Source organism: Lichenostomus cassidix, chromosome 2, assembly GCF_008360975.1.
Source record: "Lichenostomus cassidix isolate B80296 chromosome 2, HeHo_3.0, whole genome shotgun sequence".
NCBI classification, from domain to species: domain Eukaryota; kingdom Metazoa; phylum Chordata; class Aves; order Passeriformes; family Meliphagidae; genus Lichenostomus; species Lichenostomus cassidix.
Genome location: NC_139482.1, coordinates 4,295,658 through 4,314,081, shown reverse-complemented (window position 1 = coordinate 4,314,081; position 18,424 = coordinate 4,295,658). Strand labels below are relative to the sequence as shown.

The 18,424-nt window shown below is 42.1% G+C and overlaps 1 protein-coding gene across 3 annotated transcripts in view; it reads right to left on the bottom strand.

Moving 5' to 3' along the window:
- OXSR1 (oxidative stress responsive kinase 1) overlaps nt 1-18,424 on the bottom strand; it is an 88,910-nt gene that overhangs the window by 45,091 nt on the left and 25,395 nt on the right. For all 3 annotated transcript variants that reach the window (XR_014849654.1, XM_085050182.1, XM_085050183.1), the window contains exons 3-4: nt 14,691-14,799; nt 3,882-4,023 (exon numbers count right to left, since the gene is read on the bottom strand). Coding sequence is in view for 2 of the 3 variants with exons in the window: in XM_085050182.1 (XP_084906308.1) it covers nt 3,882-4,023; nt 14,691-14,799 (251 nt within the window). In the remaining variant the exon portion in view is untranslated. The remainder of the gene's footprint in view (nt 1-3,881; nt 4,024-14,690; nt 14,800-18,424) is intronic.

Genomic DNA, 18,424 nt, shown 5'->3' with positions numbered 1-18,424 from the left:
CACATTTATTGTGCCGCAATAGGAGAATCTGGTTATATTTGAGCAGTGTATTATTTCACCTGGACTAACTAAAATATTCAGTTACACAACAGCTAATCATGAACAGAAGATAAGCTCAGAGATAAAAATAGGGAGAAAGACAGAGAGACCTTGTAACAGTTAATCAGCACGATTCATTTGTCAGCCTGCCATACGCAGCACTACCTGAAAAAGAAAGCCTTGAACTTCCCTCCAATAAATCTTTTTAAACAATAAAACCTCTTGGGCTGGTTCTGCTTTGGTTTTATTTCTAAGTCATTCATCAAACTCCTGCTAATCCCCAAACACACAGAAGAATCAAGAGTCCAAATGGGGAAGAGGTACAACATACCCTGAGTGTCACCCAGCCCAGATTAGCCCAGCAGTGACCCCTCACAGCACATCAGTCTTGTTTGACTTCCATAAAGAAATGTGCCCGAGCAGATTCCTGCAGGACAGTTTCACCCGAAGGCTTCCGAGTCTGGCCCTCTGTCCTCAGCACACTGGCTGGTGCCCAGGTACTTAACTCACTTAACATGAGCCGGATCACTGGGATTTCAAATCCTCATTGGGATCACTGTGCTATGCAGGAAACCACAACAGGGACAGTAGCAGCTGGCACGGGAGAGGAGGCCAGGGACAGGCACAGGGCAGTGAAGGCAGGGAGCTGCCAGCTCCCAGATAACAGAGGCACTGGGGATTTTGGAGGAAGATGGGGACCATTTGTAATCAATCGTTACTGTGGTATAGAATGTTTCATGAAAATAAAACCGATTTTGTCTTCTCCTTTGTCTTTGCCATAAGGCCTCAGACACTTCCCAACAGCCCTTGCAAGTTGAAAGCAAGAAAAACATCACTTTGGACAATGTGGGAGACTTCAGCATTTGTTCCTGAACAATGGCGTCTATTCAAGTCTCAGACTCGCTCTGGCTGTTAATTAGGAAAGTAAACAAGAAAAAAATTATCATTTAAGCTTTCACTAGATATTTGGCTTTCTAAACTCCTCTAGAGAATACTGTCAAACTCCTCTCCTGTCCAAAGCAGGGATTTGCACTTCCACACCAAGCCAGCTCCCCAAACTTTAATTGGAAGTGGCATTAAGTTCAAGGCGGGTGTAGGCAGAGCAAGATTCAGCAGCAGCAAAATTTCATTAAGGCAGTTTTTCACGTGTTAACTTCATTTACCCATTTAAGATGATGCATAATTTAGAAGTATCGAACAGCTCCGCTGACAGAAATATGTTCTCTGATCTCACCAATGATTTACAGCCCCACTTCTGGTCTACAGTGCCCACAAAATTACATTTGGGACCCAATATTCATCCTTTGGGCTGTGCCACTGGCCTGGCTGTCCAACTTCAGATGTGCTAATTACAGTCATTCACTCATACTGTGTCTCTAATTTTATCAAGTTGTTTTCCCCAAGGTGTAACATGAGCAGAGCTGGGATATTTAGTGTAACCAGCTGAACATTTGTTCTGCTGGATGACTGCTTGCTTTGGGCTGGCTGTTCCAGGTCTTAACTAAAGCCCTTTGATTTTGACCCTTCACAGCTGATCTTGCTCTGGCCTGCAGTTCACCCTAAGAACAGCTGCCCCACACTACAGACACAATATTTGCAGTTCAGCCATCACTTGATGTGCTTTCCTCCAGAGCCAGATACTTTAGGCTGACCCAGGGGACCGAAGTTGAGTTATTTTAAACACTTCCTCTCAGAGCATCTCAGGCGCAGCTGCAAGATTTCCACCTGCATTTCCCATCAGGAATGACCAATATTTTGACCCCTAGCATTAAGCAAAATGGGAAAACCATACAGGTATTCCTACGGATGAGGAGAGGTCCCAGCTGCACTGCAACTTTACACTGTGTTTTCCTCAGCAGCACACACACATCTGGATAAAATGGAACACAGCACGAGGAACTCCATTAAGGAAACATGTTTCATCCCTCAAAGGCATGTCAGCTTGCCTTCTGCCAACAGCCAAAACAGCTTTGCATCGCAGGTAAGAAACCACACAACTTTCCTTCTGTATCCCACTTCTCCAAGTTTTGCAGACCTCTGTGCCCAACAGAGTGACATAATCCAAATCCTTTCCTATGATAAAATATCACACAATTGTTGGAGCAGCCCCAAAATACAGGGATGCAACACATGTAAAGTAGGTGATGCACAACCACAACCTTAAGCTGCAGCAATGACACAGCTTTGGTTTCTTTGCTGAAGTATGGGCAAAATGCTTCAATGAGCAGGATGAGAATGGTCACAGCAGGTTTGATCCAGTTCACTTCCAAATGATTCAATATGAATCACATTTTCTTCAGACCAAGCAGTTTGAATTTTGTGAACATGGTATTTTTGCTGAGTGCAGTAAAAAAAAAACCCACACCACACACATAAATATATTCTCTCTAATCTTTACCACATTTACTAGTTTTGCTTTTCCACTCCAGCCAGCCAAATGGAGAACCACCTCTCTTCAGTACATAAAACATTATGCAGTATCTTCCGAGAAACTGAGATTCAACAGGTTTCTGCTGTTTAACATTTATATTTCAATTTCACTAGACCAGAAGATAACTAAATCAGCCAAGCAAACCAACTGCAGGTCACAGATGAACACAGCTCTGTCAATTACTCATGACAAAGTGAAGAGTTACCATATAATTGGCAAGTAAATTAGTTTATTACTTTACTCTAAATTCCCAGAGCTGCCTCAAGTCTTATCTCTAAAAAACAAAGTTAAGCAACCAGCTATGAAATCAAAACTGTCTCCAATGAAGACAACAATTGTTAAATCAGAATTTTAATTGAGAGTGGAAACCGAAATCGGAGACTTCTTTCAGGGAGAAGAATTCCACCTGAATTATTTCCAACTGTTTCATTCCTTTTAATCCAAAATAGCCTACAAAAGCCAGTCAGTTTGATTGAAAATATGAAATAAACACTTATTGTATTTTCTAATTAAAATAACATTTTGGCAAAAAAATTACCTCCTCTTGTGCAGCTATAAGAGGACAGCAACTTACTCCAGCACAGCAGCAGCAATGCTTATAATGGCATTGTACCAGAAGAGAGCCAAGCTCACAAAATTCCCAAGAAAGAAGAGGCTGTTCCAGCAGCAGTCTGTGGCTGGGACTGTGTATATTACCCACAAGCAGTATATTCTATTTTCAGCACATATTTAGGATTGCAAATCTCAGTCTTTTTAACGCAAAACAGACCAACTTAGCATCTTCTCCTACTGAATTACACCACACCTTGACACCAGGAGAGAGGAAAATAGGATTTAAAAACATAACCCAAACAAGACAGCAGCACAGAAATCCACGTTTCAGTGATCTGTCAAATCACAGGCCATTAGTCAACTGGGCCTTGCCTACAGAAGAAGTTTTTCCATTATTTTTATTTCCTTTTTTTTTTAATGAAATCACTCAAATTGAAATTTCATTATGTTGATCTTGCAGTTAACCTCAAAAAAAAAAAAATCACAGCTTGAAGGACTTTTTATTAAATTGCTCAACTCTGCCTATGTAGTGCTGTTGGTGATTTGTAACTCTGCAAGAAACAAAACCAGTTGAAGTTTTCCAGCTTTCCATTAACTACACTTTCCAGCTGAACATTGACATTTAGAAAGAGATTCTCTATATTAGAGCTTTCAACACCCCAAAGTTTACCCAAAATTGGCCTAGTCATAGAATATAGACATAGTATATAGGCTACAGACATTTAAATTATGCATTTTTATTAAGCTCCCACCTTTACTTTCCTCTCTTCAGGCCCTCACAGTGAGCTGTGGGATGAGACTGTGTGCTCAGCTACTCTGTTTTAATAGCATTCTATGACAAAGTGAGAAAAACAAATACCTGTGGATTTGCCCGTTTTTATGCAGGTAGTCCAGCCCCTCCAGCACCTCCTTAAGGATTGTGGCTATACAGGCTTCATCCAGGACACCAGTCTTGTGTTCTCCTTTGGCCACGATGTGCTTGATTATATCCAAAACAGAGCCTAGAGAAAAGAGTTAAACACCATATTTTAAACTAGAAGAACTGATTTACAGTTAAATGTAATTTATCATCACTTAATACACAAGTTCAAGGGATTCACTGATGATGATCAGAATCAGAGTCAGAAGTTGAAGTCTTTGCTGCAGGAAAGCAGAGGCAACAATGAACCCCTCGGGGCAGATCCTCAGGGTGGGCTGTAAAACCCCTGTGATCATAAGTAACTGAGAATTTATTTGAACAAGCCAAAATGTAAAATGTACACACACACAGCACTCTTGGAAGGTTTTGAAGAAGATACTGACGCTACAGCTGCTTTAGTGCTGAGTACTGGAGAAGCTGAAGGGGGAAATGGAAAAAGCAGGGGGATGCCAGGACTCACAAGCTGAAGGCAACAAGCTTGATAAAATTAAGCACTCTTTTTCAGCTCCTACCAGCTCTGTGCAGAGGAATAGCGGGAAAAATCTAATCTGTTAAGGGCTGGTACAACCCTAACAAGGAAAAAAGTGGAAATCATTAAATAGAGAACAGATGAGGCTGAATTCTGACAGTAAGACACTTCTCCACTGTGTACAAAACTGGAATAGCTTAGATCCTTCCCTAGAAGCATGTTTAGTCTCTCTCCCAAGCATGGTGTGAATTACATCATCTTCCATGACAAACCAGGCTTTACAGAGCAAACCACTTCTTCAAACTGCACCCAGGAATAAACGGAACCAATGACTCGCAGCAGGCCTCTTGTGCAAGGCCCTGCTTTTCACAAACACTGCATCCTGCACTCTGTATTTGCATCTGGACTGAAAACAGTCTTCTCAGAACTTTTTATTGCTCCAGTATGGGATGGCTAAGCCTCTTTTCCGAAGTCTGTGCCATTTAGCCCCATTAAACTTGAGTTTCTATGGTTTAATGACTGGATAGGAACTAGTAGGGTTTTTACAGCTATCGGCACAAAGCAATGTCAGTGGTGCTGGGAAGTTCTTGAAAAATGAGAAAAGCAGGTACAACTGCAGAGCACAAATTCCAGCTTTGCTTGTCTTTGAACAGGAAGCTTACAGGCAAAGAACATCCTGGTACTAACTCAGCTAGCTCAGAAAAGCTGAGCTCAGTTTTAGAAAAGTTTAGAGAAGTTCATTCTTCCTAACTCACAATCAAAATAGTAAGAGAAAATTATTTTTGAATCTGAAGAACAGAAACTCTCATGAATTTGGCCCATGGGCGAATTAAAAGTTTCACCTTGTAAATTCTTGAAGTAAGTGGTATGTTTTTAGTTTGATTTTCTTCTCACCCTTCAGGTTCAGGCAGACAAAAACCCCTTTTGTCTCTAACATTTATTTTATTAACTATCCCAACTGAATTTCTAGGCCAAAACCATCGTGCAGATGAGTTTTTCCCTTTTTCACATTTTCCTTTTAGACTCTCCTATGAAAGCAGAGGCTGCAAGGTTTGAATCCAAACACCATGTGTAAAGGATCATTTTGCACAATTCAAACTGCACAAGCAACAATTACATGGGTGCATAGTGTCTCTTAGCTGGTGTAAAGCAATGTATGCTGAGCTCATCTAAAAAGCTTTCTGGAGCCAGCAGAGCCGCTATTTCTCACTTTCCATTTTCTCTGGCCCACTGGCACCAGCCTCACCTGGAAACCAAGACACCCAGTAAACCCAGAGGAAATAAATTGAGGGATAAATTGGTTGCCCTGAATGGTACCTTCAGCTTCCTCTTACCAGAAAACCTTTGCTTGGTTCAAGGTATTTGCAGAGGACACAATCTTAGCACAGCAGACACTAACAAAAATAGAAAAAAAACCCAGAGGAAAATCAAAAAAATAGAGAAATGAGGTTACATAACATCACCCCAGCATTTTATGCAAGAATACTCAGTGTTCTTCCCGGTAAAGGCCTTCCTTTACCCCACCTAAGCAGAGAAACACACTCATGTTTAGTGAGTTTTGACATAGGTCTCAGCCAAAGGTTTCACCTACACATAACACAGTTTATTTTGACATATGTTGGACTTCTGCATCAGAGCAGAAGTATCTTTTCTGAAGAAAACTCAGATGCTGGTGATGTACCCTTCATTGAAATCTCACCTTTATGTTCTGAGAAAAGGATCCTCTGTGATGTGTCATGAGGACTCACCTGGCCTTCAGCCTACCATATTCTCACATTTAAAGACCACATACTTACAAACTTTGAGGCTCATTATTCTGGACAAGAATTTTTGTGACATCAAAAACAACTCCACCAAAAAAGCCCCTCCACTTCCATTGGTCAAGTTTTTCCTCTCAAATGTGCCTTAATCTGGAGAACAAACTGCCACTTATTTTAGAAGTCCAGTGAAAATATGTGGTTCTTCACGTACTCGTTTTGTCCTCTTTCCACCCACGACTCCGTTAGCAGACTTTGTTCACAAACATCTCCTTTCTCCTGCAAAGGGCTCAGGGAACATGAGGAGGCAGATCATATGGTGCTCAAATTCAGTTGGTCAAAAAATGTGCAATTTAGCCAAGTTAGAGGTTGTATTTAACCCTCAAAAGGGGGTGGAGGGTAGACAGACAAGAGGGCACACACAGAGCCAGCCCTGGTTGTGAAAAGGCTGATTCACACCCAGGCTATATCTGCTCACAGTCCTGCCTGCCTCTCTTTAAGTACATTTATTTTAAAACCACTTTCACGTTGAGTTGTTCCTAGAAGTGAGAGAATTTGGCAATCCTCTACAGAAAGGAGAACGGCAGAAAGGGATCAGCAAAATGTCCAGTGAAGGAAACAGCAGAAAAGCAAACCAAGAGCCACCTTTCTGTTGGAGAAAGTGTTATTAGGATCATCCCCCTCTGTCTGCTCAGGGTTTGGCTACTGGCACCACAGCACCATGAAGCTGTGATTTTTCCACCTCACAAATCAGTAAGTTTGGGAGTTGGTTCTGACTCACAACTCAACTGCAACTTCATTAAGCACAGCACCATGGAATACAAAGAACAAAGCCAAGCTGCATTTCCAAGCCCTGCTCAGTGCTGTGTTCCAGCATTCTGGCTCAGGAAGCCTGGCATGGTGCAACAGAAGAACCAAATCCCCAAGCAGAAACCCACAGCCAAGGTAGAAACTATTTTGAAAGCAGAAGTCATGGGAATTTCACTATTAAGGAAAACACCTCCTGCTAGAAAGCCAGGATTGGATTTCAGCCTTAGGCTGGTAAATTCAATACTAAGTTGATCCCTGGGATCTCAGTTCAGTGTGTGACACACTCACTAGGATAAGATCTCCACTGCCTTAGGAGGCAGATAAATTCCTACACCAACTCCATTATACTGGACCAAGAGATCAGGGGATCAGAATCTAAAGGGAAAAACAACTTTTTTGTACAGTGGCCTGTTCCCAATCCAGCAATACAATAACTGCTAAAATTAACTGGAAACTAATTCTGCTGAACTGGAACCAGGGTCTAAACCACACCAGAGCATGTGCTTTACAAACTGACCACACTGCTGGAAAGCACCAGCATGACTGCAGATACTGCCAGCTTCTGAGCCAGCTTCCAAACCAGTTTAGGAATAACTGGGGCAGAGAGAGCACATCCAAATGCAGCTGGATCTCTGCTCAAATGCAGTTTCACTATGGATTTGTGCCCCATGTGCAAACTGTTCAATTTCACTGTGTAAGAGAGAATCTAGTGGCCAGAAGACGAGGTTCACACTTGGAAATAAGGCACCCTGCTCTGTATTAAAGAACTGTTACAAGATTCTCAAAAAGAAAACCAATCCACCACGAGGGCTCCAGAAAATAAAAAATATCTTTGACTCCTCCCTAAAATAAAACTTCTATTTTAAATAATGCTGTGAAGCACTCTGGTCTGTATTATACATGGCATTAGGCTTGATTACAACAATTCCCTCATGATTTTTCTCATTAGAAATGCACAAGAAGCAAGTAAAGACTCACAAGGAAGGTGAGCCCCAAGCCAGAGAAAGAAAAAAAAAGAAATTAAGTTTGGCTGAGGCTGACTGGAAAGCTCTTCCAAGCCCAGAAAGGGCCACATACCAAGAAAAGACAAAACAAGACACAGAGAAAAGGGTCACAACTGCAGTCTAACCATAAATATAAATAATGCTGTCATTAACAAGGATGTTTAAAGAACGCTGGTGATGAGCAACTGATCTCAAAGCCCAACAGAAGACAAAGGAAAGGAGACAACATTTAGTGATTGATATGGAAAAAATGCAGCTAAAACAAATTCCTGCCCATCACATATACACTGTGCAGCACATCAACAGGAAGCCTACGAGATACTGTGCAATCTGATAAAGCATTCAGCATGACTTGTCATTCATCATCCAAGTGCCTCGGTGTACTCTGACACCAATGGTCATGGAAATGCACCTACTTAGTAAAGAGCAATCTCTCAGGGCAAACTGCACAGCAATGGAGAGGGATGTGGTTTTCTCCTCCAACTCACAAGCTTCCCAGTCTGCTCCTAAAGCTGATTATCCAGTAGCTCCTAAGGACAGCACAAGTCTCCAGGAACCACCTGTACACAGACTTACCCTCAGCTGAGAGAGCTGTAACTACTTGTAAGAGAGGGATATTCAGATTTTGGATATTGACCATCAGGCAGACCACTGGTAATGAACAGTCTTGGATCCCAGCAAAAGCAGTCCTGACTTGCACCCCACACACATATCCAGTAAAACTAACTTTTTCAACACCCTGAACTATGTGCTACTCCAAAGATACCAGGTTACCTAGGGCAACAAAAAGTGATTAAAGTTCTACGGTTCACCACCTTGCTATTGTGCTCCTGCACCCACTTACAAAGCCATACTGTAAATGGAATCACTGCAGTAACTGGAAATCCAGTTTTCCAGGCAGGGTGGAGACCAAACAGCCAGGAACTCCTTAAACCAGCTTTGCTGCTGCAGAAAACTTCTGTGTAATCACACCCTCGGGGCAAGAAGTCCTAATTGTTCCACTGATTCGCTTTCAACAGCAAACCACCACAAACACTGAGGCTTCCTGTTCCAAATCCAAAGCACTATTCCTTGACCTCACCTACACCAGCAAGCCTGTGGAATGGCATTTAGGAAGCCTGCTCCTGACGTGTCTCTGAGTAGAGGAAGAAAACATCCACAGTCATCATTGACAATGCTTAGTGCTTCAGCACACTGGGGCTGAAGCAGAGAAGGGTATGAAAACCTGAGCAGAAAGGAAAGCTTGTTTGGAACAAGATTACAGATAAATGCAGGAGTATTCCAGCTGGAATTTTACATGCCCCCAGAGGCAGAAAAAATGTACAGCAGAGTTGGTTGCTATGGGAACCATATCTTGCCTGTTATATTATAACTTAAGTGACAGAACAAAGATATACTATAAGTTAAATACAAAGAAAACACCTTTAACTTTGTCTAGGAATCAGAATACGAAAATTTAATATTCTAATTTCCAACCTGAAAACAACAACAAAAAAAAAAAAAAACCCAGGTAACAGTACCTGCACTGATTGGCCATTTAGAGGCCTGGCACAAATAGGCTGAAAAACAGTGCTGGGGATCACTACACAACTTTGTGAGAACCAATATCTGCCCCAAACCTGACAGATACTGATGCTGAACAGGCTGCACCTCTGAGAAGGGGGAGTTGGCAGATTCACTGCTGCTTCTTTCAAGACATCTCAGCATTAGCCAGTGATTGCGGTGAGCTTGGCCGTCATCAGAGCCAAGAATTAAATCTGCACCTTGTCAGTCTCTGGCAAACAGATGAAGAAAATGCAAAAGAAGAAAGAACTGCTTGGATTCAGTACTTCTGGGACTGAGGAATACAGATACAGCAAGAGAAAAGCAAAGTAAAGGAAACAACAAGTTTCACAAAACAAAGGAAAAGACATTAACCCTGGTTAAACTTCAGAGGGAAAGCTAAGGAAATTTCTACTTCTTGCCTACTTCCCTCCAGGGCATGTGCATGAATGCATAAGAAATATGAAAAGATTAAGGCAGAAAACAAGATAATACAATAAAGGGAGCAAACCAGCCTATTGCTGTTATGATCAAGACATTTATAGAAGAAAATCTGAAGACAAACTGGTTTTTCATGCTTTTCCTATTAGAGTTTGGAGTGGCAATGTATCTACACACTCTGCAATCATGTACAGTCCCTGCCTTCTCCTGTTTCTGACTTTTCCTATCCTCAATTGTCTGAAATTAAATTGTGTTTCTACAAATAAAATTTAAAAACCTCCTGATGAATTAAAAATAGCATATCTCTCTTACAAGAAAATAATTCAACATAAACATGAGGATTTCTAAGAACCTGTGGTTTATGCTTTGATCATAACTCTGCTGGAATTAGGAGGGGCCAGATGAGAGATTAACACAGCAGAAGCAGAACAAGATGTCCTAACTCCCTGGTAGAGAACTAAGACTTGCCTATCTCCTTTTTGGTCTAGCTTTCTAAACTTCCGATCAAAAGTTGAAATAAGAAGTTGATTACATAATCTAAAAAACTTTTGAGAAATAAAAGGTTTAACTACTTCAATACAGCAATCTCCTCAGCAGATTTCATTAGGAGCCTTCAAGAAGGCAGAATATCCAAGAACCCTATCTGGAAATGTTTCAATATTTAAAGGATTTCCACAGTGTAAAAATATTTTGGCATTTTCATCTGCTGTAGGCTAGGACAGTAAAAATTGTTGTGTGATGCACCAGGTCACCAGAGCTGGCTGCTTCATAGGAGCAACTGTTTTATAGAATTATATACAGGCTTAGGTCACCTGTGAAATGAGAGCTCTTGTTAAAAGCAGGGAGAATTTAGAAGAGCAAGCAGGTCACAATCAATAAAAGCACAAGAACAAAAGCACAGCTGCTCCTCTTCCTACTAAAAAGCCACAGGAGCTTGAGAGCAGGACTGGGCTTCAGCAGGCTTTAAAATGACACAAGTAAAATCCATGAGAGGAGAATGCCAGGGAGGCAAAAGATCAGGTCAGCACTTGTCCAGAAATAGCCATTGGAGTTTAGTTTGGAGTAACACCGGACCCAAAGGCCGAGGTGTTGAGTAAGCTTAGTGCCCTACAAAACTTCCATCGTTAGAGAAAAGGGCCTGCAATTTCTACTGAAGGGAACAGAAACAGCAGACCCTGCACAAACCTGACACAGACACACATCACCAGACCTGAAAGAGGCTGTCAGTAACTGGACACAGCAGCACCTCTTGTCTCTACCAGCTGCCTCTCATCACAGCCACGTTTCTGCCATCAGCAACTCCACACCTGCTTTGGTGTTAGCGCTGCCAGTTCTTTCTGCTCTCAGCAGTGACTCCCACCAGCCTGCCTGGGCTCTGATGCACATCAGCAGTGCTGCTGCTCCCCAGTGTTACCTCCCGGCTGCTGACAACTTTCAAATATAGAAATCTCCCATCAACACAGTGCGTGTGGAGACAAATCGTTCCGTTTCAGTGACAATGTCGGTCAGGTAATTACGGCACCTTTGAGTGCACCCTCTGGTTGTCAGAGGAGGAAGGCACTGTTAGACAACAGCACTTTATGGATTTAGAGTATTTTCCCTTAGAGACACTTCTAAAACACTTGCATGTTTGACCAGGTTAGGATCTCTACAAAAGACCACCAGAAAATAAATCAAATTGCACTTCAACAACAACAACAAAAAAGACTTGAATTACAGATTGGGCTGTCTGTGGGCTCTTTATCAAATTAATGAGGTCAATGTTTGTAGACTGAAACTAAAACTAGTTTCAGCCTGAAATCACACACCAGCATGCACTGACAGAAGAGAGGCAATAAAATTCTGAACTTATACCCAGAATAAATTCTCAAGTACAAAAGCTATGATCAAGATACAGAATGGACATGAAAATGTATTTCATATGTACTTATTGGGAAGTACAAATCTCTTTGAACAGCTAAACAAAATGAAAACATTAGGCTGTACTCTGTATTGGTGGAGGGCTTTTTGTTTGCTTGTTTATTTTTGGTTTTGTTTTTTCTGTGAACTTTTTTTATTGTTGTTTTCTGCTTTAAAAACCAGCTCAAAGGTTTTTCCTGTTGAGAAACCCAGATCATTATTTTTCCCACTGGATGACAGATGACCACAAAAGGAGCCACTTTATTACAGATAAGAACTAAGCTCAAAGGAATGAGAAGCAGTTTTAAAAGTGTCTCTTGTTACATAAATCACTCAGCCTAAGACCAACTGAAAATAGTCTCGTTAGAAGTGAACGAAAAAGCTCTTCAGCCAGAAAGCTCCAATCACAAGTTACTTCCGTCATCCTTATGATTGTGCTGTCTTAGAATTAGCCTATGAGATCCAATATGAGATTTCTGAAGCAGACATAAGAAAATTTAAAGTGAAAACAGCTGAAAAACACCTCACAAGGTACCCTCCTGCTTAGAAAGGGACAGTTCATTGTCAAAGTCTACTTACTTTAGCAATTCCTCCAGCTTTCAAACGATTCCTTTGAAATGAGAGAATTTAACACTGACTGACAGAAAGGTTGGGGAGAGGGAAGAATGGAAGAATTACACTGTTCCTAGTCTGTCTTTTATTGTATGGTCCTACTCTTCAACATATGCAACCGAGTAAGAAGCAGTGAGATTTCCCAGCACTTGCAGCTCTACTGCAAGTCCCCCACTAAATGCCAGAGCTGCACAAGGGTCAATTATCAGGCTGAAGAACATAAAAGCCCATTCAAAGGGAATATTAAATGAGAAGCAGGTCATCATTCACACCAGTGAGAGGCTGGTTTTGAAGCAATGATTATTTTTCCAGAAATTTTCCAGTGTAGTCTTTACATCTGCAGTGCTTTGATAATGATGGTATGACCTTTTTTCCCAGCTTTACACAAAAAAACAAAACAACCAAACAACAAAAAAACCACCTCCACACAAAATTGAGAACAAACAGAGACAACATTTGGAGGTTCAAGGATGAGCCTCATCGTGACTCAATTCTGACAGAAAACTGCTGTGAAGTGACTGAGGCAGCTGTGCATTTTCTTCAAAGAGGTTGTGTACTCTCCTGGAAAAGGCCAAGCCCATTGCTGCTGCCTCTCCAGCACCCCTGAAATGCCATTTCCTCGTGTTGTGGAAACTTTCCCATAGATACACTTTTTATACACACAGCAACACTACTTGCTCTAAGCTGGCAGGGGATTCTTTTCCACACACAAACAGTCATCATATCTTTAATGACCTATTACATGTCCCTCTAAGAAAACAGAGGGTATTGCTTGATGACACATGAGCACATGAGACATTAAAAACCCTTTAAGACAGACTTAAGTTGGCATAGAATTCGATTTCCCCCAAGAGGACTGGTAAAATTCTCTAAAGAGCACCTTCAAAGACATATGTTTTATGGTCATTATTGAGCTCTTGTGCAAAAAGCAAATAGGTTTAGCCAGATTTTTCCACATCATCTTCTGGCATTTTACAGTCCTCAAAATTAAGCCAAGAACAGAGAAGCCAAGTTGGGGTTTTTTTTAAAGCAGGAAAATAGGGATTTTTTTTTTTTTTTCAGTTCTCAATTCCTTTTCATTGCAGTGCCAGGAAAATTAAGTCTTCCTAAAGACAGGCCCAGGATTTAGCAACAGCCCTTTGTGTTACCATCCAGAACTTGATTCCATTTCTTGTCTCAACCATAATTTAAAAAGGGATCCTGGAAAATATTATGACTTCAAGTAAAACATTGCTGATACAAACTTTTCAAACTCACTCTCTCAAAAAAAGCTGTATCTCCAGTGTCTGAGAGAATAAATTCAGAAAAGGGAAGTTTCCCTGCCTTTGTGTTAACCAGGCAGTGATTTTAAAAAGCTAGCTACATGTTACTATGGACATAAGATGAGAAGCTATTTCTGAGCTGAATGGGTTGAAATCAAATATTACCATTCCTACAGAATGGCTGGAAAGATGGCTGGTGGGAAAGGACCTGAGGGTGCTGGTCGACAGTGGCTGAATGAGCCAGAGAGTGCCCAGATGGGCAAGAATGCCAATGGCACCTGGCCTGTGTCAGCAGGAGCAGGGCAGGGATTGACCCCCTGTACTCAACACTGCTGAGGCACCTCAAGGGCTGTGTGAAGTTTTAGGCACCTCACTACAAAAGGAAGACATTGAGGGGCTGGAGTGAATCCAGAGAAGGGAATGGAGCTGGGAATGGGGCTGGAGCACCGGGATGGCAAGGAGCAGCTCAGGGGGCTCAGCCTGGAGAAAAGGAGGTGCAGGGTGGACCTTCTGACCCCCCACAACTCTCTGACAGGAGGGGGAAGCCAGGTGGGGGTTGGGCTTTGCTCCCAGGGAACAAGCAGTAGGAGAAGAAGAAACTGCCCCCAGGTGCACCAGGGGAGATTTGGATTGGATACTAGGAAACATTTCTTCATAGAAAAGGTGGTCAGGCATTAGAACAGGCTGCCCAGGGAGATGGTGGAGTCACCATCCCTGGAGGTGTTTAAAAGACATGTAGATGTGACACTCGGGAACAGGATTTTAGTGGTCAATCTGGCAGGGCTGGGGTAATGGTTGGGCTTTCTGATCCTAAGGTTCTTTTCCAACCTAAACAACTCTATGAAACGTCTTAATTCACAGGTGGGAAGCTTAAGAGGTGAACAAGGGAGAGAGGAAGGAGGGAAGACAGGTTTTCACGCTGCCTTTTAGGGTAAAGAAGTTGGACCACTCACCTCCACTAAGTAACTTCATCACCAGCCAAAGCTCATCTTTCACCACAAACGATGTGTAGTAAGATACAATGTTGGGGTGATGGCATTGACTCATGGCTTGAATTTCTTTCTGTAGAGAAAAATAAAACATTAGCAGTTGGACACAGTGATTATTACTCCTTGGGCACAGAAATTACCTTTCTCAAGACACAAAGAGGGTGCAAAGGAAAAGGATATCTAGAAGGTAAATGTGGAAAATCTAGAAATATTCTAAACACTCAGGCTGCATCATACTAGAGCTCAAAAGTATTTTAGGGTGTTCTTCCTGTCTGTCTAGAGGAAGAAAAAGTTAACCAAAAAACCCTTGGTAATGTCATCAAAGTGGTGGCAACCAAAACACCTGCATGCAGGCACAACAGAATATTCCCAAAAATTCACTCCAGTTTGTGACCTAAGAAGTTCATGCTGACTTCTCCTTTCAGTAAGACACTATGCAACAGATCCTTAATCTGTTGAAGATTATCACTTGGACAAGAAAGGAAAATACTGGCCTCTGGGAAAAAAAGACCTGTTATTCCTAATGTTTCTTCCCATCAGGAAAGCAGATGGCTTAGCTCCATCAGGTTGAAGGCACAAAGGACAGCTGTATCGTATGTCATACTGGAAGAAGAGGGAGATCACTTTGAGATTAGAAAGTCATTAGCTACCACCAATGGAGGACAATATGAAATATGTTAAGATATTAAATTGGTTTGAGTTTTGACTGTGCTTAGTCTTAGTTTTGGTTATGGGTTCAGGATTGAGGTTTTCCAGGTTTTGGAGGAAACACCACCACAGAAAACATTGGCTGATTTCATTATGCAAGCACAAATCACCAACTTGGACAGAAAGACTCGCAGTTTCTTGGCTGTCTATAGACAAAAGCCATCCACTGAGCCAAGCCTGGCACCCTGCACTGCACCCAGCTGAGCCTTTGTGCTTCAGCCAAGTCCCCCAGCCTGTCAAGTTGTACCCTCCAGCAGCACCCACCCCAGACACTCATGGTCTCATCCCCTCACACCCTGAACTTCTGCTCTCCACTACCACATTCCTTCACTGGACACACGCAAGGAGGAGAGCAAAGGCCCTTCACCCCCTGATCCTTCCCTCCTCTAAGCACAAGACTTCCCTGGTACTGCAGAACAAGAAAGAGCTCTGAGAAGAATTCACTCGTGCCTAGGACACCCCACAAATGCAGCACATTCTGCTCCTGTACAAAGCTCTGCTTGTGACTGAGTCCAGCATAAAGCCACTGCTTCCCCTTGGCAAGGCCTGAGCTGGCAATCACAGCTCCAAAGGAACAGGCTCATGTTGATTTATCCACTTAACGCTGCTTTTCAGGGAGTAGGTGCATTTGAGGAATCCAAAGCAATTGGTTCCTCTTTTTGCTTCCCCAGGAGAGGCACCAACTTTCCAGGAAACTTAACAAGCAGATTAAAGAAGAATCCTTCTAAACAGGAAAAGATATTTGAAGAGTGGGGAATAGGCTATTCATCTCCATGTAGCATACTCTGACTAAAAAAACACTCTGTGAAAATAAATACAGCCTAAAACAATATATTCTGCTTACTCTGACAGCTCCAGCTCCCTTCCTTGCAAACTTTCACTTGTGTCAAGCCATTTTTCCAAAAGGAAATAAATCAGCTACTTTGGAGTTTTCTGTGGCTCTCTGTAGTTCTCTCTCTGGCAATTAAGATATACTACATGAGCACAAGTGGCACCAGAGGAAACCAAGGTGGAAAGCAGCAAGCAGGACTGGTAATCCATCCCATCAACCAGACCTGCCCAAAATCCACCACTCTCAGAAATTATCTAGAGGAGCTGTTTTTATATTTTCTCAGCTAGACTGCTCAAAATATTTTGAAGCAGTTCCCTAGGAGATCAAGAATAATATGAGAAATATATACAAACATTGCGTATTTAATATATATTTGTGTATCCTACTGGAGTACAGGAGGCAATGAGACAAAGTCTGGACCAAGTTTACTTCAGAGCCTAGACATGGATCAGATCTTTGCCATTTAAGCAGTCCTGTACTACAGAATTTTTCAGGCATTCCGTGACACTCAGTTACCAATTCATTATTTTTTAAGAACTTCCTCTCCCATTCACTACCACAATCTGCTCCCTGGGCTGGGAAGCACAGCTAAAAAAAAAAATAGCTCAAGTCTGTCATGTGCACCAGAGCATAAAGAGGGGAAATAAATAATCGCAAACCTGATCTGTACAATTAAAACACCTCTGTCAGCCAGTGGATGTATAACACAGGCCGATTAATCCATTTCTCACACAGTGTAGCACAGCTCTGAATAATTAACTGCATCACAGACCACAATTTTCAGTGTTTTTACATTATTACTAATCAGCAGCAGCAGCCACGCAGACTTTCCCTCCCTCCCACAAATCCCCACTTCATTTTCAGCAGTTTTCTAGGCTAATCTCACACTGGCTACATCAAAGCTTGGTTCCTCTTCTCCCCCAAAGAAGGTACCAACATCCTGAAAGATCAACCCCTACAATTGTTCTAAGTGATAGTGGCAAATCCCAGTGGGCTTTGTGGTTGAAGTGCTTCCTGGCCTAACTGAAACCAAGCCAATTCTGTCATACATACACAGTTTGCTCCAGCAGTACAAATGCAGGGGCTGAAGGGTTGTAGCTAAAAGAGGAATCCCACTCAAGGATCACTGGGCAGCTCGGCTCAAGAACATACTTACAGTATGTGTAGGAAGGGATAAAATGCAGCCACAGCCATTCTGTGTGTAGTAAGCTCAGCTTTAATGCCAGTCCTAAAGCTTTTGGGAGAGTTTGCTGCTCTTCAAACACAAAGTCATAGCAGGCAAAGGTTTCCTCTTCCTACCTAGTAAGACTGCTCTCTCCAGAAAACAAGAGTTACAACTGTGCTCCCCACATTTTCCCCAGCATCAAAACTATATTGGAACACAGCTAATAAAAATCTCAGTGATTTCCACACCTCTCTAATAATTCATTTGGGCTGCCCTACACAAGTTTTAAGGTGGGAAGGTTGTTTTATTCCCTCTCTGCCAGGATGCTTTATTCCCTGTCTGCCAACAGCCATGGGTCGCTTCATACAGACCCCCAAGCCATCCAGAGATGCAGCAGGTGATAAGCAGCTCTTCCACCCAACACCCCTCACACTCCATGGCTTCAGTGATGAGAGACAGCCTTCCTGCCAACTCCCATAAATTGCTCTGCTTTCTGCTCAGCTGTGGAGAATGAATTCCCGACAAAAACATGTCTAGACACAGGCAATGGTTTGGAAATGGTTACATGCTCACCCTGGGCGAGATATTAAAAGTATCTGTATTGTCAAATACCAAAACAAATAGACAGGGATTAGCTGTAAATGCCTCCATGGCTTCCATTAACAGTTCTGACAAATGTTTTCAGTACTTCTACAGGCAATAAAAGAAACATTTCAAGGCTTGCAAAATAGTAATAAAACTGCTGTGAAGTGTAATCTAGAATCATAAGCAACCTATTAGTCTCCTGTAAGTCCAACATGCTTCTGAAGATCTGCTGTTCTGGATGAGGGTTTATTTGCCCACTGACATACAACTGAACTTTGAATTAATAGGAGTGGGTAAAGCTGTGTTTTAGATACCAGCTCAACTTTCTTAATGGTATTTTCTTCTCATATCACCTTTTACTCTGTATTTATCTGCCCCTGAGGTTTGCTTCAGAGGCACTTGCTCTCA